The sequence below is a fragment of the Bubalus kerabau genome, chromosome 16 (genome assembly GCF_029407905.1).
Source record: "Bubalus kerabau isolate K-KA32 ecotype Philippines breed swamp buffalo chromosome 16, PCC_UOA_SB_1v2, whole genome shotgun sequence".
In the NCBI taxonomy this organism is placed as follows: domain Eukaryota; kingdom Metazoa; phylum Chordata; class Mammalia; order Artiodactyla; family Bovidae; genus Bubalus; species Bubalus kerabau.
In genome coordinates, this window is record NC_073639.1 from 76,408,464 (window position 1) to 76,434,575 (window position 26,112).

At 62.9% G+C, this 26,112-nt stretch overlaps 2 protein-coding genes across 3 annotated transcripts in view; one reads left to right on the forward strand and one right to left on the reverse strand.

Moving 5' to 3' along the window:
• The window catches only part of PI4KA (phosphatidylinositol 4-kinase alpha), a 58,944-nt gene that overhangs the window by 12,947 nt on the left and 19,885 nt on the right, over positions 1-26,112 (reverse strand). Inside the window, exons 11-32 of one of the 2 annotated variants that reach the window (XM_055549797.1) lie at positions 24,176-24,367; positions 23,741-23,841; positions 23,077-23,206; positions 22,165-22,291; positions 21,309-21,404; positions 20,774-20,957; positions 20,297-20,400; positions 19,418-19,586; positions 18,960-19,010; positions 8,422-8,530; positions 7,999-8,135; positions 7,718-7,851; positions 7,325-7,407; positions 5,566-5,636; positions 5,365-5,489; positions 4,677-4,758; positions 4,454-4,537; positions 4,279-4,368; positions 3,860-3,979; positions 3,591-3,683; positions 3,133-3,289; positions 2,917-3,044 (exon numbers count right to left, since the gene is read on the reverse strand). In XM_055549797.1, coding sequence (XP_055405772.1) covers positions 2,917-3,044; positions 3,133-3,289; positions 3,591-3,683; positions 3,860-3,979; positions 4,279-4,368; positions 4,454-4,537; positions 4,677-4,758; positions 5,365-5,489; positions 5,566-5,636; positions 7,325-7,407; positions 7,718-7,851; positions 7,999-8,135; positions 8,422-8,530; positions 18,960-19,010; positions 19,418-19,586; positions 20,297-20,400; positions 20,774-20,957; positions 21,309-21,404; positions 22,165-22,291; positions 23,077-23,206; positions 23,741-23,841; positions 24,176-24,367 — 2,567 coding nt within the window. Of the gene's footprint in view, positions 1-2,916; positions 3,045-3,132; positions 3,290-3,590; positions 3,684-3,859; positions 3,980-4,278; positions 4,369-4,453; positions 4,538-4,676; positions 4,759-5,364; positions 5,490-5,565; positions 5,637-7,324; positions 7,408-7,717; positions 7,852-7,998; positions 8,136-8,421; positions 8,531-18,959; positions 19,011-19,417; positions 19,587-20,296; positions 20,401-20,773; positions 20,958-21,308; positions 21,405-22,164; positions 22,298-23,076; positions 23,207-23,740; positions 23,842-24,175; positions 24,368-26,112 lie in introns of both variants that reach the window. The other variant, XM_055549796.1, reaches the window with a different exon arrangement.
• On the forward strand, positions 12,574-16,486 carry SERPIND1 (serpin family D member 1). Its single transcript, XM_055549798.1, has 4 exons — positions 12,574-13,453; positions 14,262-14,535; positions 15,700-15,844; positions 16,164-16,486. The coding sequence occupies exons 1-4, from the start codon at positions 12,574-12,576 to the stop codon at positions 16,353-16,355; spliced, it is 1,491 nt and encodes a 496-aa protein (XP_055405773.1). The 3' UTR covers positions 16,356-16,486.

Genomic DNA, 26,112 nt, shown 5'->3' on the forward strand with positions numbered 1-26,112 from the left:
CTTAGGCCACTGGATGCGAAGAGGTGACTCATGGGAAAAGACCCTGATGCTGGGAAAGACTGAGGGCAGGAGGAGAAGGGGACGACAGAGGATGAGATGGTTGGATGGCATCACCAACTTGATGGACCCGAGTTCAAGCAAGCTCTGGGAGTTGTTGATGGACAAAGAAGCCTGGCGTGCTGCAGTCCAAGGGGTTGCAAAGAGCTGGACGTAACAGAGCGAGTGAACTGAACTGACTTCTTTCAGGGCAGGGAGGTGGTCAGGTTCTGAAGATGCCTTAGAGGTAAAAGGTCGACCTGACAGCATCTGCTAAGGCTTGCCGTGCAGTGAGGCTTCTTTCTGGGCATTTACAGCCAGGGGGCGGTGGGGCCAGGCTGGGCCCGTGCACTTGAACCAGGGGCCAGAATTCCCTCCCACCTCAGTGGCACTAAGGCCCAGATCCCTGTGCTGCACGAGGTCAACAAGGCTGCTCGCGTTTTATCTTCCCATGAACCCAAAAAAGATGGCAGGAAGCCGGCAGGGCTCGCCTCCGAGTTAGGGCTGCAGCTGATCTGTCTGCCCACCTTCATGCCCTCTGTAACAGCACATGCTGCCTGGTAACAGCAAAGTCCAGAAACTGAAGACACAGCAATAAAGGGTGCGGCCCCTCTCTGCTGAGGCGTGGCCGGGCCCGGCCCTCAGCTCCCTGTGGAGGCGCGGCGGGCGACAGCCGGCCGGCAGCCCTGAGCCGGCAGCAAGGGCCAGAGGACAGGAACCAGCGTGGGACCGGGGGGCGGTCGAGGGCAGTGGGCAGAGAGCGCGCCAGGAGCGGCTCTCCACAGGTGGTGTTTCCCTGGCACGCCCGGGGCCAGTGTGAAGTCTGCCATAAGTGGCGGACGGTCCTACCAAGGCCGAGACCTCGAGCCAGCCTAGTGACCGGTGACGGCAGGAGGCAGGCTGGAGTCTCACAGACCCCAAATGAAAAGCAAAGCGCTGGGCAGAAAAACCCTTCCCTAAGCCCTCTCCTAGTTTTGGTGAAAAAATAAGAAAGTGAGGGCGGAACGTGAGGGTGCGTGTAACCCAGGAAGCGCCACCCTTCTCTGCCAAGCCTCCGCCCTCGGGGCGTGGCCTTCACTGAGCCCCCGGACACAAGGCGGAGCCCCCGCCCTCCAGGCCCCGTGGGCGTGCGGGTCCACAGGCGCCAACTTCAGCACAGATGACCCTGATGCTAGAGCTAACCAAGCAGGCAAGAATTATCAAGTGATCATTACAAATATGTTCAAAGACTCACAGGAAAAGATAGAAGAGGTAAACAGATTTGTCAGCAAAGAAATACAAAGCATAAGAAAGAAATAGGAACCCTAGGTCTGAGAATTATAATACCTGAAATAAAACTTAACACTAAAAGTGGTTTACCGACAGCACGCGTAAGGCAGGAGGACGCCCGGGGACACCGCATGGAGCCCCCTGAAGTGGGCCGGAGTGTGAGACGGGGAAAGCGGCCCACGGGAATGCCGGTGTCCGCGGGCACAGCCACTGTCTCGAGGTCCGAGACGAGCATCCCCAGAGCCCAAGTGAGGAGACGGGGAAAATGGGGTAAAAAATATACTCCATGAAACACTGGCCTGAAGTTTTGCAAGTGTGATGAAAAGTCTGAAATCTCTAAATTTAGTAAGTTCAATAAGTCCCAACATAAAATACACAGGAAATCATACACAGGCACATAAGACTCAAGTTATTAAAAAATCAAAGATCTGAAACAACACAGCTGTCAATTCAGGACCGCAGACCCGGGAAAACCTGCCACTGTGCAGGATGAAGGTGCGTGTTCCCGCCGCCTGCAGCCCAGAAGTGCGGAGGAGAACCGCAGACCTGGGCTCACAGGAGCATGTGAGGAGCGGACATGGTTTGGACAGACCCGCCAGCTTAGGAAGAGCCCAACAACACACACAGCCCTACAAGGCGCGTGTCACGCGCAGCAGTGACACAGATGAAGACGAGTCACGCACGAGCTCTGATGGGACGGGACGCAGCCGTGACCAGAGCCCCCTCCCCACAGAGACAAGAGCCGCGTGAGATGGCCAGGTGGGCACAGGGCACAGGGCCCATGACGTCACCCTGGGTACGCGGTCAGAACCTTCCACGGGCTCTGAAGACAGCCCAGCCGCAGCCGACCTCCCTCTGTGGGGGCAGGGCCAGTGACCCCTCACGTCAGCCCCGAGTGTGCCCCTGCCTGGAACACCCCAGCTGCATCCTTGGAAGTTATCCAGCTAAGCCCCTCAGGGGCAAGAACACAGAACCCCTTTCTGACCATGCATCTCAGCTTAATAAAAGCAGGAAAAACTAGGCACATCCATGTTACCAGGGAAATTAATGGGAACCTTGGAAACACAAATCTGCTTTCAGATGTTAAATGACCCTCCTCTCCTTGGGCCCCCTCCAGCAGGAAGTCCAGAAACATGGACACAGGGGGCTGCCCTCCTGGGCAGCTGGGACCTGGTTGCTGTGCATAAACACAAGCGCCCTGGTGGCTCAGACGGTTGAGTCTGCCTGCAGTGTGGGAGAGCCGGGTTAGAGCCCTGCGTCGGAAAAATCTCCTGGAGAAGGAAATGGCAACCCACTCCAGTACTCTTGCCTGGAGAAGAGCCTGGCGGGCTACAGTCCAAGAGTTGGACACAACAGGGATGGAAGCCACCAGCAGAGCGCGGGCTCCCCCTGCCGAGCGCTGGGGGAACAACAGTGTCAGGCACCGCGGGTCCCTGAACCCAAGTCCCCTCTAACCTGGGAGATGCTCCTGGGGTCAGGCTTTCACATCACCATCTTGCTGACATGCGAGGCCCCGGGAGGACAAGGGGGCTTGCCCGGGGTCTCCATGCTCCACAGCCAAGGGGCCAAGGCTGGTCCTCCACCCCTCGGGCCCCATGGCTAGCGTCTTACCGGCACCTCCACCCCGTTCTTGCCGGCCAGCAGCCACTCCCAGCAGGCCAGGGCGGCCTCCATGCCGTGCTCGTTGAACATCTGCAGGGGGCCCCAGCACAGGTGGTGGAGGAGCCGCGGGTCACAGTCTGCAACCAGGGGATGCTGTTCAGAGGCCGACAGGCAGGCCCGCGGCCCCCACCCCACGCACGGCCGGCCGCAGCCCCTGGGGAGCACCTCTGCTGCTGATGAGCATGGCCGTCAGCTTGAACATGGCCTGCGTGTACTGCTGAGCATCGCCGGCGCCCAGTGCGGCCTTCAGCTCCTGGACCATCATCTTGTTCAGGTCTGATGTGTGGCCTGTGGCGTCTGAGAACCGGATCATCCCGTACACCTGCAGGCAGCGGAGGTGCACGTAGCCCGGCCGCCCTGCCCACGGCTCTGTGCCTGCGCCGAGTGCCAGGCTGTCCCCGCAGCCCACCCCCTGCACCCAGAGCTCCTCCTCCAGAAGCACCTGCTGCTCCCAACGTTCTGGATGGACCCCCAGGGCAGGGGGCTTCTTGAGTCGGATGTTTTTTTCTTTCACAAGACTTGAGAAGAGCTCCCACCCCTTTCAAAGACTGGACCTTCCCCAGAGATGGACCTCCCGCCACCCCCGGGCGGGTAGGAGGCGGGTGGGCGGGCAGGGGAGGTACCTCGCCTGCATAGCGGTTGCGCAGGTTCAGTGAAGCCATGAAGTTGGAGTAGTCCTTCTTGACACAGGCTGGCCGCTCTGTGAGCTGCGTCGCCTGCAAACACACCTCAGTGGCCGCGCCGTCCAGCACGACCCCGTCTACTGCGTGGACCGGATCCCGCAAAGGACTGGCCTCCACTCTCCGTGAGAAGCACAGGCGGCAGCTCCCAAGCCTGGGGTCTGCCGCGAGCTCCCCAGGCGGGGGCCGGCCCCCGACACCCGCACACGTACCCCGAGGCTCGTGCTCTGCCTGTTGTAGCCGGCGTAGTGCAGGACGCTCTCGGTGGCCATGGCCAGCCCCGTGTGCTGCGACAGGCCCGACACCCAGCTCTGGCGCTTGCTCAGGTACTCCTGTCACGGGGCCCGGTCACCTTGCAGGCGAGGCACGCCTCTGCGCAGCAGGGGGGCTCCAGCCGAGCCTCCACGCTGGCGCCACCCCGCCGCGCCACACTCCCCGGTCAGCTGCCCTGAGCCCCTCCGCAGTTCCACCGCATGCCCCAGCCCAGACTGGCACATCTGCCCCAGGTGCCCCCATGTCCCTGGCCCGTCACACCAGCGCCGTGTGTGGGTTGAGCACGCCGTCTGGGTAAAGCTCCCGACAGGTGGAGGGAGCTCACCAAGGCCGCTTCCCGCTGACCTCACGGAAATACCTGCAGGTGGGACTTGGTGACCGTGGGCGCCCACTTCATGGCCTCCTGAAGGATCATTCCGCAGCGCGCAGCGAAGTCTTTGACGATGCTCTGGCAGAGGGGGCGAGGGCAGGCAGCACTCAGCGCCCCAGGGCTGGACTGTGGCCCCGGGCCCCGCCCGGCCCCGCCTGCCTACCTCTCGGGCCTCATAAGTGTCCGGGACGGTGATGCGGTAGGGCACGTCGGGAATGTCATAGTATGGCTGGTCCTTGTGGATGTCCTGGAAGCACAGGGCCCGCCTCACACCGCGTCCCCACGGGCGCCTCCCTCCCTGCCCCCGCCCATCTCTGACGGGCGCCCCCCCCCCCACAACAACTTGGGGCGTGAGGCAGGCTCGGCGGGGCGGGCAGGGCACTCACAGCACTCAGCGACAGGGACAGGGTCTGCAGGATGTCCAGCATGGTCTTCAGCACTGTCCCGCTCCAGAGCAAGTGGGGGAACCTGCACCCAGAGCCCCCTGCTCAAGGCCCAGAGCCCCCCGCCCGGAGCTGTGCTCCTGAGACCACCCAACCCCATTGTCCTGGCCGCCACCAGCCAAGCCCCCCTGCTCCCCACGGGGCCCTCTCTGTTTCCATCCACAGCCCCCTGCTCCCACACTGAACAGGGCACGACGGGAGCCTTGACCAGCAGGGCTGGGGCACTGCCTGTACACGGGAAGTCCGTGTGTAACTCAGCTGTGCGTGTGTGTGCGTGTGCGGCACCTGGGGGTGCACAGGAGGAGCTGTCGGGAGCCGGGGGCTCACGGAGCAGGCTGTAGGTGTGGAGGCCGGCTCAGACACGCCCTCCGGCCCTGCCTGGACGGCAACTGCTCCGGCAACCACGGAGGCCCGTTCACTGAAGCCGTCACGGGGCCGTGGGGCAGGCCCAGGCCGCCCTCAGCACCCTCCCCCGGCAGTCATTCCCATGGGGCTCCGGGCACGGCAGGGACAGCGTGGGGTGCAGGGGGCTCAGGGTGGGCCTGGTCCTCCTGTGGGCCAGGGGGACACCCGGGGCCTGGGGGGCCACGGCTGGGGGGCGGCGCGCGGCGCAGCAGGGAGCGGAGCTCACTTGTCCACCAGCCCAGACAGGTACTTGTCGGCGACCCTGCGGATGCGTTTGTGGACGTGGTTGAAGCTGACCAGCAGGAACTGCGCGTGCCGCTCCAGCTCCTCCTCGTTCTCCTTGGTCTTGGCCTGGGTTTGGAGCACACACGCTGCAGGCCCCGCACGTGCATTCTGGCGGGCACGCGGGCGCCCCCCCGAGGCTTACTTTCTCCGCCATCATGTTCAGGAAGGCGTCGAACACCTTGTCGGCGACGGCGATCACACACTGCATCATCCCTGCGACACAGGGGTGTCAGCGGGGCCGCCCACGCCCCCGGCTGCTCCACCAGCCCCTTACAGGCACCCCTGTGACACGGGGGCGTCAGCGGGGGCGTCCGCGCCCCCAGCTGCACCAGGACACTCCCACCAGTGATCACACACTGCATCACCCCTGCGACACAGGGCATCAGTGGGGCCGCCCGCCCCCGGCTGCACCGGGATGCTCCTGCAGCCCCTACAGGCGCTTCCGAGTCAGCACACGGCCCAGGCGGCGGCGCAGCAGCCCGCCTCTGCTCTCTCACTAAAACCGGCAAATAGCGCCTAGGCCGTGAGTCTCTCCTCTCTGCTGCCTCAATTTCAGTATTTCTACGTGGTTTCGTCCCTTTTCTTACATTAGGTTCGCTTCACTAGGGCTTTGGTGACGGGCACGCTTTGACAGCACAGAGAGGTTCGAGTGTAGTCCTGCTGGGACGGTGAGCCTCGGTCTGTGCACGGCACCCGAGGGCCTGCGAGTCCTCACATCTCACAGACTCGTGTCCCGAAAGCTCCCCAGGAAAGGAGGACGTGGCCTTAAACCAGGCGTGGCCCGCAGGTCCTGCCGCTGAGGCTTGTGGGAGCCGCTGGGTCTGCTCGGGAGCAGCAGGCCTGCTGGGGCGCGCAGGGTGCCCAGGAGGGGCAGGCGCCCACGGCGAGCTGCCTGCTCTTGGCGGACCAGCCCCTCCAACCGCTGCTCGTGGGACGTCTCTGCCCATCAGCTGCGGGGCACCCTTCCTACCTGGTCACTGACACCAGGGGTGGCCCTACACAGGTGCCCGACCTCTCCCTGGACCCTGTGGCTCTTTCCTGGTCTCCCTCTTTCCTGATCGCATGAGAGGAACAACTACAGTCGCTAATTTACAAACACTTGGTGGAAGAAATGGGCTTCCCTGGGGGCTCAGTTGGTTAAGAATCTGCCTGCCATGCAGGAGGCCCGGGTTTGATCCCTGGGTCGAGAAGATCCCCTAGAAAAGAAAATGGCAACCCACTCCAGTACTCTTGCCTGGAGAATCCCCATGGACAGAGGAGCCTAGCAGGCTACAGTCCGTGGGGTCACATCTTAGTGACTTGTCACTAAACCGTAACGACTGAGTGACTAAAGCACCAGCAGTGGAAGAAATAAAGTTAGACACTGCGCACATGCGCACGCACGCAGAGACACGCGCACGCACGCAGAGACACGCGCACGCACGCAGAGACACGCGCACGCACAGAGACACGCGCACACCACCTCCTCAAGTCCTTCAAGATGCACGTCCTACTGTATCTTCCCTTCTTTTAAGCAAAACAACAGAAACGTATCCACGTTTGCGTTCTGCACCCTGGCCTTGGTCCTCTCAGCAGCAGTGTCCAGAAGCAAGACTGCTCCTCAGCCATGAGCCGCCCAGCACAGCCCTGCTCCCAGGGGCCCAGGCCCACGAGCCACCCAGCACAGCCCCACTCCCAGGGGCCTGGGCCCACGAGCCGCCCAGCACAGCCCCGCTCCCAGGGGCCCAGGCCCACGAGCCGCCCAGCACAGCCCCGCTCCCAGGGGCCCAGGCAGGCGCTACACTCGTGTTTCTGAGGCAGCATGCAGCGCCACGGAGCTGCCTTCTCCACGTACACAGGGAGCACTCCCCGCTTACACCACTGAACCCCGGCGCGCGTCGGAGGCCCGCGCTGCCACCTACCAGACTTGTCCTTCTGGATGGCCTTGTCCTCGAAGTAGCAGAACATCACCTGGAACCGGGCGGGGTCGCTGGAGCGCAGGACCCTGCAGGACGGCCTGGGTGAGCGCGCAGCTCGGGCCCGCAGCGCCGCTGGCGGGCGAGGCCGCGAGCGTGGCCGCCCCTCCCGGGGCCGCCAGGGCCACGTGCAGGGCTGGCGGCTGCTCTGGTGACAGTTGAGTGGCCTGGCCCAAGCGCAGGCCCCCGCAGCACTGGAGCCCGGGGGCAGCGGGGGCTCAGGGAGGAGGCGCACACGGGAGAGTGGGAGCCCGGGCTGGCGCTTCTAAGGACGCTGATGAGCCAGGAGGAGCGGCACAGCCAGAGCCGGGACAGTGCACACAGGGCCAGCCCGCGTACCTCATGTACTCCAGCCGGTAGACGGACAGCAGGTAGGTGGACATGGCAAAGTCCAGCTTGCCGATGAGGGCGGACACCTCGGGGGCTGGGTCCAGAAGATTGACAACGGTGCTGCGCAGCTCACTCAGCTCGGCCTGTAGGCGGCGGGGTGGCCTGAGCGCAGGCGACCCCAGCCCGAAACCGGCCCCGTAGCCACGGGCACGCAGGACCAGCCCTCTCATCCACAGGAGCGTCCCCAAACCCCGCCTGGAGCACCTTGCTTGGCAGGGAGGCATCCTTACCGGCGTAACTGTATCGTTCTTCATGGCCGAGTTGTACTGGAGGACGGACCGCAGAGGCTCTTTGCTGGGAAAGGTGAGCAGCGGGGACTTGGTGGCGATCTCACAGACCCCCTCATACCACTCCTCGGGCCAGAGTCCTGCAAGACAGGGAGGGCTGAGGTGCCACCTGGCTCGGGAGGCGCCCCACTGGGGCCCTGCTGAGAGCAGCTCTAGCCATGGGCCCCGTGCCTGTCCCCAGGATGGGGACAGAAACAAGTCCGTTTCCTAAGTGGGGCAGGGTCCCCGAAGGCACGTGGGGTTCCCAGAACCCTAAACCACGTCCTCACTGTGGAGGCAGCAGCCACATTGGCCGTCCTGCGCGTGCACACACGCCCTGTCAGGACCCTGGGCCTCGCTCTGCGCTGCCCCTGGGGGGTCCCCTACCTGAGCCCTCCACGGCGAACCCCATCAGCACCGAGTACAGCCAGAAGTCCCGGAAGAGCTTCTGCAGCCTTGGCTTCGGCTCCTTGATGGGTGGCAGCCGCCGGGTGAGCTGGTGGAGCAGAGGCAGAGAAGGGGGCTGTCTGCACACGGAACTCAGCCCTACGGACGCGAGCCCATGACCCGCCCTCCAGGCCTCCTCTCACAGGAGCGGTCACCTGGCCCGGGAGGGAAGGCCGGACCAGCGGCCCCCAGCAGGCTCCCTGAAAACCCTCCCGCGCCCTCGAGTGCAGGTGGGCTTCGCGCTGGGAGGGACCAGCTCTGCTTCACTACCAGGAAGCAGGCGGCAGCTGCCCCAGGACCTCAGCCAGGTGTTTACAGGTGGGCAGAAGGCAATGGCACCCCACTCCAGTACTCTTGCCTGGAAAATCCCATGGAGAAGCCTGGCAGGCTGCAGTCCATGGGGTCGCTAAGAGTCGGACGCGACTGAGAGACTTCACTTTCACTTTTCACTTTCATGCATTGGAGAAGAAAATGGCAACCCACTCCAGTGTTCTTGCCTGGAGGATCCCAGGGACGGGGGAGCCTGGTGGGCTGCAGTCTATGGGGTGGCACAGAGTTGGACACGACTGAAGTGACTTAGCAGCAGCAGCAGCATGCAGCCACCAGGCTGCAGGAGCACCAGGCCCGAGGCGGGGGAGCAGGGGGGGTGGGGTGGGGGGCAGGGAGGCGCGGGGACCATGGGCAGAGCCCAGCGCGCGAAGCAGGTAACAAGTGAGCCTCTTGAGACTGGACTCCCTGCACCCCCAACCTGACAGTGTCCGGCTGTGTGCGTGCGTGTGTGTACGTGCATGTCTGTGTACGTGCGTGTCGTCTGCATGTGTGCGTGCGTGTGTGCGTGCATGTGTGTGCGTGTGCGTCTGTGTGGGGGGCTCAGGTATGGAGAATGGTGACAGGTGCCCACAGCTCCTGGCAGACGCGTGGATCCTCCAGAGCCTCTGGCAGAGGTCCAGCCCCCACACAGTGCTAACCACCACCGCAAGCGGGGCTCCTCGGTCCAAACGTGTACTACGATCTATAAGCACCAAGTACGTGCCAGGTGGAGGCCAGGAACAGGGTGATGCCCACTGCTGTGGGGGGATGGCAAGATGGGCCCCTTCACCCACTGTGGGTAGAATGATAATCAATACGACACTTCTTGGAAAGTGAGGTCGAAATACACATCATAAAGGAGATACCCCAGGGCTTCCCAGCGGTCCATGGTTACTACTGGACTCGCACTGCCAGGGGCCAGAGTTCAACCCCTGTTCAGGGACAGAGATCCTGCATGCTGTGCAGCACGACCCAAACAAACAGAACCCCACAAACTAGACACAGAGGCTACCAGGGCCAACAGCTCCCGCGAACGCCCTGAGAACCTCTGGAGATCCTGCATGCTGTGCAGCATAACCCAAACAAACGGAACCCCACAAACTAGAAACAGCAGCGACCAGGCCCCCGGAGCCTCGGCGTGGCCCTGCTTCCCTGTGACACGGGAGTGGGGCTGGGTGCCCTGCAGGGACCAGGCACGGCACGCAGGCCTGGGCCAGAGTCTCCTCGTGGCGCCCCCAGCCGAGAACTGAGGTCAGCATGCACGGTGGTGGGTGGCTACCCACGGCTATCATGTCCAGGGTAGCATCCGAGCCACCCCCATGACACAACTCAGCCCTGGCCGCAGAGTCCTGACGGCTCATCCACATGGAGACAGACGGGCCTCCAAATGTTGGAGTCGCAGCTGCTGGGCGGTGACCAGGCACACAGCGGGGCTTTGTGCTGACGAGGCTGGGGGGCGGTGTTCCATCTGCGACCTGTGTACTTTGGAAGACCGCGACTGCAGCCCAGCACCAAAGGTCACAGAAGCGCGCGGCCGGCCTTGGCCGATCCCACCCCTGCAGAGCCACTTCGCACCAGCGGCACAGAGGTGAGTAGGTCCCAACCCTTCTGCGGGGTGAGAGGGGTGACAGGCTTCTTTTTCTTTCTGGCGACACCTTCCAACAGTCCCTACCGCTCTTTTCAGAAGGGGAAGGTCTTCTGTCCATTTTACCTGCCCGTGAGGAGGGTCTGAGCGAGCTTAGGGACCTGAACTGGGAATGGGGCTGGGGGTGGGCATCCTGGTTCTGGGGCGTCGCAACTGGTTCAGAAAAATGTGTCTGTGTGTGTCACATGTGTGCACACACGTGCAGACAGACCTGGTGAGCCTGGGGACAGGGGCCCTGGGGGTGTTCTGTGCTGAGTCTGAAGTCCCGTCCACTTTAAGAGCGTCCTCGGCTCCGTCAGCCACGCTCCTCCTGGGCCGGGAGACAGCAGCCAGGAGGGGCAAGGATCACCAAGTCCGGGCCCTGCTCCGTGTAACCAGCTGAGGCAGTGCCACAGAACATGCCCAGAAAAGCAAGCTTTTGAATGATTTACCTTGAGAAAGCACTGCTTCTCTTCAAACGTAGTACCCTGGATTTAAACGCAACCGAACGATAATTCTGAAGCATGTTACTTAACTCCTGCAATGCTGAATGCCAAGACTACAGGGAAATGTACCTTCCAGGTCCCTAGCTTTAATCCACAGAAAGTGAGGTCTCAGAAGATACACCTGCTCCCTCTGACGAGAGCGTGATGAACGCATCAGGCTTGTCAGCGTGGAACACACGACAGGACACGAGACGCTCCCACGTGTGCTGCCTGAACACGGGCAGACACGGGCGTTTTCGCCTCCGCCTCCCTGTCGGCTCTCACTTCCTCCTCCTGAACCCTTGATTATTCAAGCTGGGGCTGTCTAAGCCTTTTTTTTTTTAACTTGAGAAGAATACTTTCAAGCACAGCCTCAACAGGAGACCTTCGGCAAACAGCTTCCTTTCTCCCCTCTCCCTTTTTAAGTGTCCTGCCATCAGTATCCACATTCAGTTCTGCCCAGAACCCTGGCCCGATCCTGCTGGCACCGCGCACCTTAGACCTGTGTCCTGAGCGTAGGCGATGTAGGGGCAGCGTCCGCGACAGGCTGGCGGGAGGGGAGGGGCCGGGAAAGACAACAGAGGGGTCAAAGTCAGGAGCCACGCGCCTGTCCCTCTCCAAACCGTGGTGCTCCGGGCGTGCGGCTGACCGCACTCAAGGGGCTGAGGGCTGAGCCCTGGACACTGCGGAGGCGCCATGACCCTGGGTCCGGTCGAGCCTCCGGCCCAGTGCAGGTGGGACCTGCATGCTGACACCCAGGGCGGAGCTCCTGGCCTGGCCCCGGACACGGGCAGAGGCTCGGGCGGGACTCACTGAGCTCCAGGGGGCATCGTGCACTGAGCCCATCCTCAGGCCCAACCAGCCCAGCTTCACCTCACAGGAGCCCGCAGCGCTCTCCTGGCCTGGGTGGGAAACAGGTCCTGGTCCCCAGAGGCCCAGCAGGAGATGGCCACACACACGCACACTGAACAAGACACGGCCCCTAGGGAACTGAAGGGACGCTGGGTGCAGGAAGGCAGGCGTGCAGGGGAGGGGCGGCAGGCAGACGCCCCCCGGGGCGCCCCGCTCACGAGGAGGAAGCCCCTCAGGCCTCTGGCGGTACCTTCTAACAGCACCCCCCGACACCCTAACCCAGAGCGCTAAGGTGCTCTTGGTGGAGATGGGGCCCTCCCTCCCACAGCAGTGGGCAGTGACTGGCAGATGGGAGAATGCGCACACCTCACCCCCGGGCTGTGAGCAGCCCGGGCGACCCCTACACTGCAGACACGGCCCAGGTCACGCAGATTAGACCCCCACGGACTCCCAGGACAGGAGGCAGCCCCCCAGCCCCCTGCCAGCAGCGTCCTCGCGAGCCCTCCTCACTGCACGTGGGCCCCCGACCGACTGGGGGACACTGCTGTGCCTCCAGGGCCCTGGGTGTCACTCAGAAAACTGACCCAAAATTCAGTACCTGAGTGAAAAGGAAACTCCCTGGGTCTCCAGGCCCCACGGTTTTGCCCACCTTTCCACCAGGGGTTCTGAGTGGCGCTCACAAGGCCGCACAGAACGTCAGGCGTGTCTGTCACCAGATCCTCAAGTGTCTGGGGACGGGCGCCTGGGGCCCCACTGGTGTGTGTGGGGGGTCCCCAGGCCGTCCTCACGCGTCTGCTCTCCCCCCGCTCCAGCTCCTCCGGGATGTGGTGCCCGTTGCGCCCGCTCCTGCTGGCCCTCCTTCTGGCATCTGCGTGTAGGACCCTCGGCCCGTGGGGGCAGCGTGATGACGGCAGGGGCGAGCCTGAGTCCGTGGAGCCCCGGTGGGGGCGGCTGAAGGGCAGCAACGCGAGCGGGCCCCTGCCGCCCGCCGCCTTCCACGAGGAGAACACCGTCACCGGCGAGTGGGCCGCGGACGGGGAGGAGGAGGAAGACTACCTGGACCTGGAGAAGATCTTCGGGGAGGACGACGACTACAGCGACGTGGTGGACGCGGCCCCCCCCACGCGCCCCGGGGCGGGCGCCGGCAGCGTGCTCCCGCTCTTCCCCGGCAAGAGCCGCGTGCAGCGGCTCAACCTCCTCAACGCGCAGTTCGCCTTCGACCTGTACCGGGCGCTGGCAGTGCGGGTCGGCGCGGCCGACAACGTCTTCCTGGCGCCCGTGGGCGTGTCGGCGGCCATGGCCATGCTCTCCCTGGGCCTGGCGGGCGACACCCACCAGGAGGTGCACACGGCCCTGCGCTTTGCTGAGTTCGTCAACGCCAGCGCCACCTACGAGCTGGGCACCGTCCACAACCTGTTCCGGAAACTGATCCACCGCCTCTTCCGCAGGAACTTCGGGTACACGCTGCGCTCCGTCAGCGACCTCTACGTGCAGAAGCAGCTCCCGGTCCTGGATGACTTCAAGGCCAAGGTCCGGGAGTACTACTTCGCCGAGGTCCGGGCAGCCGACTTCTCCGATCCGGCCTTCCTCGCCCACACGAACCAGCATGTGGCCCGACTCACCAAGGGCCTCATACGAGACGCACTGCAGGACGTGGACCCCGCGACGCAGATGCTGCTCCTCAACTGCCTCTACTTCAAAGGTAGGAGGCGGCACGGCCCCGGGGCAGACGCGCGGGCAGGGCAGCGGGGCCTGCAGCCTCCACCCGCACGCCCCCCGCAGAGCCAGGCTCAGGGTGGCTCGCAGGGCCAGGGAAGGTCCCGGCGAGGAAGCCCGTGCTCTACGCCTCGCCGCCGCCGCGATGGCTGCTGCTGTCAGCGTCTCCGTCTCGCACACGCGGGACTGTACCGCGGCTCTAAGGAGCAGCGCTGCTCAGCGTCCCCTCCAGCCCGTGTTACACCTGAGTTCGCACCTTTCTCTGCAGCAGGCCCACCTGGACCTCAGTTTTCTTACTGTTTTTCGGGACGGACCAAAGGCTGGAGACAGGCTGGGCTTGAAGGGCTCACGTTCACACCCCCCTCCTTCCCGGACAGCTGGGGAGAGGAAATCAAGCCTATATCTAGAGCTACTGCTCTGGGCCAGCAGCGATCTACCCCCAAGCCCCACACCCGTGCACACAGGCTCCTGGGACCCCAGAGATAAGGCCGCGCGGGTCTGTAAAGCCCAGGCCCTGCTTGCAATGCCCTGTGGGCACCCCAGCCAGGAGACCTCAGCGCCCCCCACCGCCCAGGGAGCCGGCAGGCAGCCAGGAGCAGCAGGGTTGCGGTGCAGCCGTGCGCGCGCCTGTGGCCAGGTCAGCCTCTGAGCAGCGGTTCTCAAGTGTGGTCCCCGCACCAGCAGCATCACTGCCACCTGGGTCCGGCCCAAACCAGATGTGCGGTGGGCCTCGCAGCCTGTCTGGGCGACCCCTATGACGCTGTCACAGAGGCCCTGCTCCGCTGACCTCACAGGGTCCTGGGTGAACAAATTCCCGGTGGAAATGACGCACAACCACAACTTCCGGCTGAACGAGCGGGAGGTGGTCAAGGTCCCCATGATGCAGACCAAGGGCGCGTTCCTGGCGGCCAGCGACCAGGAGCTGGACTGCGACGTGCTGCGGCTGGAGTACGTGGGGGGCATCAGCATGCTTGTGGTGGTCCCGCACAAGCTGTCCGGGATGAAGACCCTGGAGAGCCAGCTGACGCCCCAGGCGGTGGAGCGGTGGCAGAGGAGCATGACAAACAGGTGCCACGGGGGTGGGGGGCGCGGGGCCACGGTTGCCATAGGGGAAGGGGTGCGGTCCCCCAGGCCGCTGTGAACTCAGCCCAGAGCTCTTGCTCGGCCAGAGGCGATCAGAGTGCAGCAGCGAGAAAAGGCGTGGGACAGGAGCGGCACGGCTCTGCCACACGCCCGGCCCGCCCCCAGGGTCGTCCGCCGCGCCCGTTGGTTTCGGGTCCCTGTCAGGACAGGCTCTGTGGCTGGTCAGGGTGGGAGGGACGCATCCATCACCTCCCCGTCTTCCTGGGCCCGCGTGAAGACGTGACCCTGGTCTGGGCCTCCCTGCAGGACCAGAGCACACAGACGGAACCGGAACTGGGGGAAAGGCAGGCCTGCCCAGGAGCCAGGCCGCTTCATGCCTCTCATGTTTGCTTTAAGGACCGTCCCTACTGGGCTTCCTTCCTAGTCTGACTGCCCGCCACCTCTGCCCTGAGCTGGTGACGGGGCCGGACCACCCTGCTGATCCCTGCTCGGTCCATCTGGCACCAACCGCCAGTCAGTGTCCCCGTAGTCCCTCAAACCTTCTGTGGGCCCCACCTGCACAACGCAGGCCAGCCGCCTGGCCCGCCCACGGCCCTGCTCCTGCCCCAGCCAGAGGAGCCTGTCGCTGCCTCCAGCAGGCCCCATTCAGGCCCCGGGTCTTGTCCCCGCTCCTCCGGGATGGCCCGGCAGAGGACCCGGTCTTGTCCCTCAGACGCTAACAGACTGCTGTGTGCTGTGGCGTCGCACGCGGGGTCCTGGCGCCAAGGGGGCAGCGGGTGCATGCTGTGCGCGTGCCATGGAGCACGGAGGGCGGCAGGCCAGGTGGAAAGGCAGGTGCTGTCCCTCGAGCGCGCTGAGCTGCACCTCAGCCCCTTGCACGTTGAAGTGACAGGCGCCCACTGGCACACGTTGTCAGGTGCCTCTGAGCCCCAAGCCAGGAAGAGCTCTGCCAGCAGGACAGGGACTCACAGGGCCGAGGGCCCCGGCGCACGGCAGCAAGCGCTTCTGAGGAACGGGGTTAGAGGGGTGGTCTCCCCATCCTCGCCGGGCAGGGCCGGACGTGCAGGCCGCAGGCTGGCATGGCTGTGACGTCTCAGGGAACGGGGCCTGAGACGCGCCGTTGGTAAAATACGCTCTCTTCCCTACCAGGACGCGGGAGGTGCTCCTGCCCAAGTTCAAGCTGGAGAAGGACTACGACCTGGTGGGCGCCCTGCGGGCCCTGGGGGTCACAGCACTCTTCGACAAGCACAGCAACACCACGGGGATCACTGGCCAGAGGATCGTCATTGACCTGGTAACACCCGCCCTCGCCCGTCCCGTCTGGGCAGGGCCCCCCGAGCCTCTGCCCTGCCTGTGGACCCTGGGCCTGCCATGCGAGCGCCCTGGGGACTCCCATGTGGCCGCGGTGCGCACCACAGAGGTGACACTGTTCACCCCCTTACACAACACGACCCCAGCTTAGCTGACGGGTGGGCACTGAGTCCCGAGAGCTGTCCCGACCCACTGAGCCTGGGCCTCCCCCGCCACCCTGCCCCTTCCCGGGAGGACACACAGCTCTGCGCCCTGCCCCGAGTGTGACCTCTGCTCCTGATGCGCCCTTGTGCCCGACGCAGTTCAAACACCAGGGCACCATCACGGTGAACGAGGAGGGCACGCAGGCCGCAGCCGTGACCGCCGTGGGGTTCATGCCGCTGTCCACCCAGGTCCGCTTCAGCGTCGACCGGCCCTTCCTGTTCCTCGTCTACGAGCACCGCACCAGCTGCCTGCTCTTCTTGGGCCGGGTCGCCAACCCCGCCAGGCCTTAGTGGCAGGGCTGGGCGTCTCGAGTGCTTCGGGGCATCCGCGATTCCGTTTCCCTTCTGACAACCACCAAGAGCTGCTGGTGCCGGGACCGCGTGGCCCGGCCCCTTTCGGGAGACGTGGGCGAGGAGGCAACGCGCGTGCCACCCGACTGGCAGGACGGCTGTTGCTGAAGGCGCTGGCGCAGACACACAGCCCCTCCTCACAGTCACCCCAGGCCAGCAGCGCCCCTCTGCCACCCAAAGCTTCCCCCACTGTGGAGCACGAGGGAGCCCAAGATGCCGACAGCCAGCCCCTCCTCGAGCAAGGCACGGCCGCTCAGAGCACAGCGTGGGGTTAATAAACGTGCCGCTTTTACCGGGCGTAGTCTCCTTTCATAAGACGAGTAACTGAGAGAAGCTGAGCTCACACTGCCCGACGCCCCAGAGCGCTGGAGGCTGAGAGCGACCTGAGGGCCCCGCAGGGACCCAGGGCAGGGCACGCCCTTGGCGCGGACATGGTGGTGTAGATGGGACCGGGGGCCGAGTGCCCGGCGCGGCCTGAGACCCACTCCCACACTGGCACTCTGAGGCGAGCTCTGTGCCTCAGGCTCCCCGTCTGTGAAATGGGGGTGGCAGCCCCGCCTCGCAGGACTGTGTTGAGCATAAAGTGGGTCACTGCTTGAAGGGGTTCAGGTCAGTCCTGGGCCAACCACCCAGCCTGGGGATCCTAACGGGGGCCTCGCTGGGCCCCCGCCCTCCTCTGCCTGAGGTGAAGTACAGACTCCTGTGGACAGATGCCACTCCCACGAGAACAGGCAGTTTTCAAAGGGGCCCATGAGCTGAGAGTGTTAGTCCACAACCTCGTGTTACGACACCGGGAGAATAAGTAACCTGCCCAAGGCCCTGGAGCTGCAAGGGGCCGCAGGCCGAGCAGCCTGAGAGCACGTTTTCCACGGCCTGTCACGTGGCTGCGCTCCAGCTACAGGTTCCAGCTATGGAACCTGGGACATTCTGAGGAGCGTTCACAGAGTCGCAGGACACAGCCCACGACCCTCAGGCAGGAAGGAGCCTTGGAGGCCGGGGAACCGGCTCCCTGACCCCAGGCTCCAAGGTCACCCAGGAGGGAATGGCTGCCTTAGGGAAGGAACCCCCGCTTCCCGCCCAGACCCACTGGCTCGTGCCCTCGACAGAGTAACTCAGGACAGTGCGCCACAGAAAGAGTGTAGAATGCCAGAGCAAACAAACATCGAAGGAAGTCCGTGTCTCCCTGCACGTCCGGGTTGACCCGGGAGCAGAGGCCAGAACCACGCTCTCCAAGCTCTGTGTTAAGCAACAGAACCAATATTTGCCCCCCCGCCCCCAGCATAACCATTAACTTGCTGACTCCACAGAACGCACTCCGTTCATGTGACGGTCACAGCAGCGACGCAGACGGCTTCAGGTGAGCGAGCACTGGCCTGTCACTGCTAACAAGTCTGCCCGCCCTGATCACCAGCCCCCGGACGGTCACCCCGCCTTTCAGAGCAGCTCTGCTGACAGAGTGTGCATTGGGGGGCTGGGACAACCACTAGGACCCCACGTGCGGGGCCAGGACTCCAACCCCTGCCCTGGTGACCCTAAAACCTGTGTGCTAAATCACAGCTGCACACGTGTGCGGAGTCACTTCAGTCCTGTCCAACTCTCTGCGACCCCATGGACTGCAGCCCGCCAGGCTCCTCTGTCCATGGGATTCTCCAGGAAAGAAGACTGGAGTGGGTTGCCATGCCCTCCTCCAGGGGATTCTCCTGACCTGGGGATGGAACCTGGGCCAGAGATAGCATGCTCCCTCTACACAGCCCGTGACGCCTCACCAACAGAGCTGAGAACTACATATACGCCAGTCGACGGTGGGCTCCTGTCCACCTCGGCCAGCAAACACCGCAGCCTCAGCAGCCCCCAGACTCAGATGACGAATGCCCTCAGAGCAGGCCCCGAGACCCCTTTCCTGAGACACGGATGGACTCTCCACCCACCCACCTGGCCTCCACTTCCGGGGTTGCCCTGCAGCTGGGGGTCAGCCCCTGCAGAGCCCCCGCTGTGGGGACACATGCGTTCATGCTCAAAATTCGAGCGACGAGGGAGCTGGAGGCAGAAGCAGGGGCTCCACCCCAGGGCGTGCTGAGGGGGCGCTCGGCAATCACCTGTGTAAACAGAGCCGGACATGGGCCTGGCTCAGGACTGGCAGCTGTAACGCTGGCCGGGAACTGCCTGGCATAAGGGCCACTTGGGAAGAAGTAGGGCAATCCAAGACAGGACAAGCAGACGTGAGCCCTCGGCACAGCAGCACACAGCGGGACAGGCTCGCGCTCCCGGGCAGGCCTGAGGGCTGCACCCCGGCCCAGGGACCTGAGGGCCCAGGCCCACCAGAGGGGAGCAGGCGGCGGGGCGGGTGGGGGCGGCGCGGGCCTGGCCGCAGCGGGGCACCAGGGAGGGCCCGGTCAGAACCCACACCCGGGGACACGCCGTCGGGTCTGCTCAGCTGGTCAGGGGGCACGGAGGAAGCGAGCCTGGCCACATGGCCACGCACCCGAGGCAGCACCTGTGGAAGCACCGCAGCCAAGTTGGAGACACGGACGGGCAGGTACTCACCACTGCGATCACGGGGATGAGCACGCCCAGGTTCCCCGCACTGCTGGAGGCCTGCGGGGACAGAGCCAGGTCACTGGCCAGCACCCCTTGTTTCATTAAACAGAAAGATACAAGGGCCCCACACGCAGCGTGAGAAATGAAACTCCTTCAAATCAAAATGATGAAAGACGTACAGGGAGACAGGTCAAGATGTTTAACCTAACAGTCAAAGGAGGACACAGCGAAAGCCACACGGGGTGGGACGCGTCTACCGTGGTGACTGCACAAAGACCTCGCAGCATCACAGGCGCGACGCCCGAAGAGCACCTGGTCCCCCTGCAAGGTGCCCGCTCAGATGCCGCCCCCAGAGGGCGTGTGGCCACCTGACACCTGCGTTGTTCCCACCACCTCTCAGTCCCACTCAGCCCGGAGGGTGGCCCCCACCCACGCCCACCCCCACAGGGCCTGGCGGTGCCCACCTTGAGGGCGGGCCCCTTCTCGCTGGCGCGCTCGCTGGCCCGCTTGCCCTCCAGCCCCAGCTGCACGAACAGCTCCAGCAGGTTCGTGAGCAGCTCATCCACGAGGCGCTCGTCCTGGATGTTGGCTGCGACGTTGGCCAGGGCGTTGATCACCGCCAGCGAGCAGTGCCTGCGGGAGCGGAGGGACAGACAGCCGGCCGGAGGTGAGCGAGCGCAGCCAGGCCAGCCCAGCCCTGGGGTCCAGGGGCCGGGCTCCCGAGGCGGCTGCAGCGAGCCCGCGGACGAGCAGCCCCAGAGCCAAGGGCTGTCGTGAGGACACACACGGCGCCACGCACACACATGGCTGGCGAGCGAGCCGAGGTCACGGCCACCCAGCTGCCCGCTCCCCCGGGGGGCAGGAGGGGCGAGGAGGACCTCCGCCCCGCCCTGCGCCCTGCCTGGGCCTGGCCAAGCCGAAGGAGGTCCTGCAAACACAGGAGGAGCGTCTGCCCTCGGGCGTTGCATCCGAGGCTGCAGTGCCGCACTCGGGGCCCCAAGGACGGCACGGGAGCCCTTGCCGGGGCGCCGCCCTGACCACAGAGTGGCGCGAGAGCTCCCTGACGCGCGGGCTCGGGCTGGCCAGACTGCGGCACCGCTGCTCAGTGGGCAGGCTGACCACGGGCAGGCCAGGCAGGGTGCCATGCCCACCGGGCATCGGGCAGGCTGGGTGTGAGCAAGGAGGTACTTGCTGACGGCAGCGAGGTGCAGGCCATCCCCTCCAGGATGCATGGATCTCTAGCACACGGTGCTTTTGTGACAAGCAGCATTAATTTACGGGACAAGACCCCGAGTGGCCCACTCTCTAAGGATGGAGAGTGACAGTGAGGCAGAAAGGCTTACCTGTAGCCGTGGTCCTTGTAGTCCTTGGTGGCCGAGTACACAACCGAGCTGGCCTTCACGCTGATCTGCTGAAAAAGGTTCCACACCTCCTGGTAAATATATTGCTGGAAGAGAAGAAGGGACTGTGACCACATCTTGCCAGGAGCGCCCTCCATGGACACCCAGAGGGAACACACCGTGGGCCAGGGCCGTGGGGCCTACAACTGCGCCAGGCTGCCCCCTGCAGCTTTACGCAAACCTCCACGCACACAGCTTCCACTTCCACTCCAGTCTAGTCATGTCAGCAAGAACTCAGTTCAAGTCGCTTTACCTGGCCGTCTAGGAACCACTACTCTGAGCTCCCTTACTTGGGAAATGCCTTGGCACCCGGTGTTCAGGAAGTTGGGAGCATGTGACCCTGGGAGAGCGAGTCTAGTCTGCACTCTCACGCTCCTGCGAGTCAGCGGAGCTTCCCGCGTGGGCCTGCGGCTCCCTTACGTTTCCGGTGATGACCAGGCAGCCCAGCTGGTCGATGATGAGCACGTCAAGCGGGGAGGGGGGCTGGCAGAATTTCTGCTGCAGGATCTGCAGAATGGGCTCCATGACCTTTGGGGTGTCCCTCAGGGCCACCGCGATGTGTCCCAAGGCTCGGATGGTGTGGTCGGGAATCAGGTGCGCGTCCCTACAGAAGGAAGGACACATGACCTGGGAATGGAGCGCCAACAGAGGGTGGGAGATGGAGCCGGGGGCCTGGAGCCCAGGGTCGTCGGCCTCTCAGAGGAAGCGCACATCTGACAGTGACTGCCTGGGCCCTGCCAACGCCAGCACCAGGCAGGAAGACAGGGCTGTCTAGCCCAAACAACGTCCGGGGGGGCACTCCAAGGTGGGCTTCAGCGGACACGGTGGGACAGACCCAGCACCTGACTCCATGCTGGACTAGAAAGCAGCGGAGGAGCGTGAACACCAGCCAGCCCGAGCCTCAGGGGTCTGCGTGCCCCACTCCACACCCCCGTCCCCCAGGGACGGGGCGTACTTATCGCTCTCCTGGGATATGTACAGCCGGTTGGAAAGGCTGGCCAGGAAGGCCTCCACGATCACTGGGTCCACGGTCAGGCCCGCCTTCAGGCACCTGAGCAGTGTGAGACAAAACAAGGATCAGGTGAGTGCCTGCGTCTGGTTTGGGTTTAGTTTTTCTGTCTCGGGTTTGTAGGGTTTAAAGAACTGCCCTGGATGCACTTCCCCCAGAAATCTGAATGAACACCGAGACACAATGAATTCAAACAACAGCTTCATGTCACACCACTGATAAACGTCTCAGTCGGAGATAAAAACTTCACTGTTTTGCCCCGAACTGCTTCCTTCAGAATGCCATACTCATCCCAACTCCAATCAAACTCCCTGAGGACTTCCTGGGTCCACTGGCCTGCCAGCCAATGCAGGGGCCGTAGGTTCGATCCCTGGTCTGGGAAGATCCCACAGGCCGTGGGGCAAGTAAGCCCATGAACCCCAGCTACTGAAGCCGTGTTCCGCAGGAAGAGAAGCCACCGCAGTGAGGAGCCCGTGCACCCCAACGAGAGAGGAGCCTGCTCGCTGCCACCAAAGAGAGTGCAGCAACAAAGAACCAGCACAACCAAAAACAAATAATAAATAAAGGTGAAAAGACAAACCTCCCTGCTTCTTAACAAAAGTCACAGTAAACAGGTGGTTGAGAGAATGTTACAGCTATATGTCGGGCTTTGAACTGCATGGAGAAATGCTGTGTTCTAGAGGGAACTCTCACAGCCCCAGGAGCATGGGGCCTTCAGGCATCTCTTGCTCCCCACGTCTGGGTCCTGGGCCACGGGGTCTGAGGTGAGTCTGACAGAGTGGCCAGGGTCTCCGCCGCCCACCTGCAGACATTGTCGATGGCAATGTCCCGAAGCTGCTCATACATGGACGGCTGGCTCTTCTTCCCCGATGCCACATTCAGGGTCGACTCGGCATGCTCATTGGTTACACTGATTTTTATGTCATTGCCTGCAACTGAAATTGAAAATTCAAATGTGTGTCCGGTTGAGCCCGTCACGTTTCATGCTTTTGTCTGAAACTCAAAGCTGAAACTATATGTGGATTGTTTTTAATCATAAAAGCAATCACTCTAAAAAGATTTCTCCTAGCATTTCAGAACCCAGTGTGTCAGACAACAGAAAGGATGATGAGACTGTTTACAACGATGGACGCTTATGTTACAAGGTGATGCATGTGTACAACAGTCACATCTTAAATAAGCAATGAGGCAGGGCCATGTGCCCTCTCGCGGCCAGGGATCACAGGCAAGAAGCCGGCAAGGTGGGGAGGGTGAGAGCAAGGCCCTCAGTCTCTGACTGAAGGGAGAGGACACGCCCACCGAGCGGCACTTAATTAACCTCACTCACTGCAGGTCAGATGTTGTCTGGGCCCACATTCTCAGGGCACTCACTCTGCAGGTTGCCTGGAGAGCAGGTGCCAGAGACAGACAGTCTGGAGGGAGGGGCCTGGGAGGGCGGGGCCTGGAGGGACATGCATAGAAGGGCGGGTCCTGGGGAGGGCGGGTCCTGGGGGAGGGAGGGGCCTGGAGGGGGATGCCTGGGAGGGCGGGGCCTGGAGGCACACGCATAGAAGGGCGGGGCCTGGGGGGCGGGGCCTGAAGGGGGATGTCTGGGAGGGCGGGGCCTTGGGGGAGGGAGGGTCCTGGGGGAGGGCGGGGCCTGAAGGGAGATGTCTGGTAGGGAGGAGCCTGCAGGGAAGCTGGGCCCCGCCCCTCACCCAGGTGGGGCCCTCACCTGTGTGGTACTGGCTGTGGCACTTGTACAGCTTCACCAGCACGGGGGATGGGACCACCAGGAAGTCCCGCAGGGAGGGTGTCACCGAGTGCACCACCACCGGGAACCGCTCGCACAGGCGGCCCAGGCCCTGCAACACACAGGGACTGTCAGGGGCCGCAGGGGAGGCGCTCACCACCTCAGACACCACTATGACCGGAGTCGTCCCATGTCCACGTGCCACCAGGCATAATGACAGGACACGGTGGTGGGGACTCCACCCAAAGCTGAGATTCACTGGTAACCTGTCCTTCACCTCCAAAAGCTACTTAGGGGAGATGGGGCTCACTGAGAACGTTACTTCTACACAGGCAGATGGGAATCATGGGGACTGGGATGGGTCAGAGCCTCGACAGGGCAGGTTCACGTCTGCTGCCTTGGAAATGCCCAGCACAAGCTGGGGAGCCTCCGCAACGTGGGACCCGGCTGCACCTGGACCCTGCTCACACAAAGCCCGCTAGCCGTTAGCAGCGGCCTTCCAGCAGTGACCCTGTCCGCGGCAGGCTCGAGCTCAAGTTCCCAGACACAGAAGCTCAGACCCAGCTGCTGGTGCTGGTCTCGGTCTGCACACTGTGAGAAGGTCTTGCAGACGGGAGTCCACCCCTCCCCGGGGCCAGCGACGGACCTGCAGACAGCAGATGAGCAGTGGCAGGTGCGCGATGATGACCTTGCTGGACGTCTTGGACTGCAGCTTCTCAGACAGCTTGACGCACAGATTCTCTGCACCTGAGTTTATAACACAGGTGAGTGTGGACCTTCAGCAGATGCCGCTGGCCACAGGCGCCTTCACCAAGGGCCGCACCCAGGCCGTGACAGAACCCGAACCCAGGACTCTGGGCGGCTCCACCTCAGGGTCTGGGCGGCTCCCTGCTCCTGTCCTGCCTCCGGGACCACTTCATCCCACGTGCCCACTCTGCCCCTTGACTCAGGCCCGGCCACACATCCTGGGCCAGGCCCCACCCAACTCAGGCCCCACCCTCCTGGGGGTAGACCCCACCCCCTGACTCAGGCCATGCCCCCTCCATCCCTGCCGAAGGGAGGCGGCGGTGGGGGAACCCACCCTGTTCGTCCTTCACTGCCCAGACCATGAGGTCCACGCAGGCGGCACTGGCCTGGCAGCGCAGCTTGAGGGGGCTCAGCTCGCTATGGGCCCGGTCGGCGTCATGCAGGATCTTCTGGAGCTCCCCCTGGCTGCTGTTGAACTGCTCCAGCACGAAGTCGTGCACCTCCTTCACAAAGGGGGTGGGCAGGTCTGCAGGCGGAGGGCGCACACACTCAGGCCCGCCCCTCAGACAGACCCCCGGGAAAGAGCGCTGCTGCGGGCCCCGTGCTTCTAGGGAGGCCCAACGAGCGAACCTGAACGGGCACGCATGCCCGCCCTGCACGCGGGCCACCCGACACTCAGGAAACAGTCATTCGCAGAGGAGAGAGCGCCATGCTGTGTCCCAAGCTGTCAAAATAGTCGGTGCTGAACACGCGAGACACAAAGGGGCATGCCATCTCCAGAACCGGCTCATTAACAGGAAGTACTCCAGTGATACAAGTTAACTTATATGCAGAGTACATCATGAGAGATGCTGAGCTGGAGGAAGCACAAGCTGGAATCAAGATTGCCAGAAGAAATATCAATAATCTCAAATATGCAGAGGACACCACCTTTATGGCAGAAAGAAAGTGAAAAAGAACTAAAGAGCCTCTTGATGAAAGTGAAAGAGGAGAGTGAAAAAGTTCGCTTAAAGTGCAACATTCAAAAGACTAAGATCACAGCATCCAGTCCCAGCACTTCATGGCAAATAGATGGAGAAACAGTGGAAACAGTGGCTGACTTTATTTTGGGGGGCTCGAAAATCACTGCAGATGGTGACTGCAGCCATGAAATTCAAAGACGCTTACTCCTTGGAAGGAAAGTTATGACCAACCTAGACAGCATATTGAAAACCAGAGACATTACTTTGCCAAAAAACGTCCGTCTAGTCAAGGCTATGGTTTTTCCAGTGGTCATGTATGGATGTGAGTCAGACTATAAAGAAAGCTGAGCACCAAAGAATTGATGCTTTTGAACTGTGGTGTTAAGAGAAGACTCTTGAGAGTCCCTTGGACTGCAAGGAGATCCAACCAGTCCATCCTAAAAGAGATCAGTCCTGGGTGTTCATTGGAAGGACTGATGTTGAAGCTGAAACTCCAATACTTTGGCCACCTGATGCGAAGAGCTGACTCATTGGAAAAGACCCTGATGCTGGGAAAGATTGAGGGTGGGAGGAGAAGGGGACGACAAAGGATGAAATGGTTGGATAGCATCAGTGACTCAATGGACATGGGTTTAGGTGAACTCTGGGAGCTGGTGATGGATAAGGAGGCCTGGAGTGCTGTGGTTCATGGGGTCACAAAGAGTTGGACAGGACTGAGCGACTGAACTGAACTGAACTCCAGTGATGCTTCCTGAAAAGGACTCCTTTATCATATGTGGGAACTTCCCTGGTGGCTCAGACAGTAAAGCGTCTGTCTAGAATGCGAGAGACCCAGGTTTGACCCCTGGGTTGGGAAGATCCCCTGAAGAAGGAAATGGCAATCCACTCCAGTACTATTGCCTGGAAAATCCCATGGACAGAGGAGCCTAGTAGGCTACAGTCTATGGGGTCGCAAAGAGTTGGACACAACTGAGCGACTTCACTTCCCTTTATCATATGTGGGAACCTGGACGCGGCCGAGGAAGGACCCTTGCACAGCAGGCACCTGGAGCCCTCAGCCTGACCCAGTGCGCGTCCTCGGGGCCTGGACGGCAAGGAGGCCCCAGAGGCAGCACAGACACAAGCAGACCGGCCGTGGCGGTCGGCAGCAGCCTGGCTGGGGAGGCCGCGGGCTCCGGGTCAGCCCAGCTGCCAGTGCCCGTTGCCCTCCACAGCTGTGGCCCCGACGAGGCTCGGCTCCCAGGAGTGCTGGGGTCAGATGGGGAAATGGCTAAGGAGAGCAGAGACGCCCGCTGGACACCATGTGGTC

Bases quoted from the DNA above. Each gene is read 5' to 3' on its own strand.
- SERPIND1 (XM_055549798.1), top strand. From the start codon at position 12,574: ATGTGGTGCCCGTTGCGCCCGCTCCTGCTGGCCCTCCTTCTGGCATCT. The intron at 13,454-14,261 runs GTAGGAGGCGGC...CTGACCTCACAG, and splicing joins CAACTGCCTCTACTTCAAAG to GGTCCTGGGTGAACAAATTC. The intron at 14,536-15,699 runs GTGCCACGGGGG...CTTCCCTACCAG, and splicing joins CAGAGGAGCATGACAAACAG to GACGCGGGAGGTGCTCCTGC.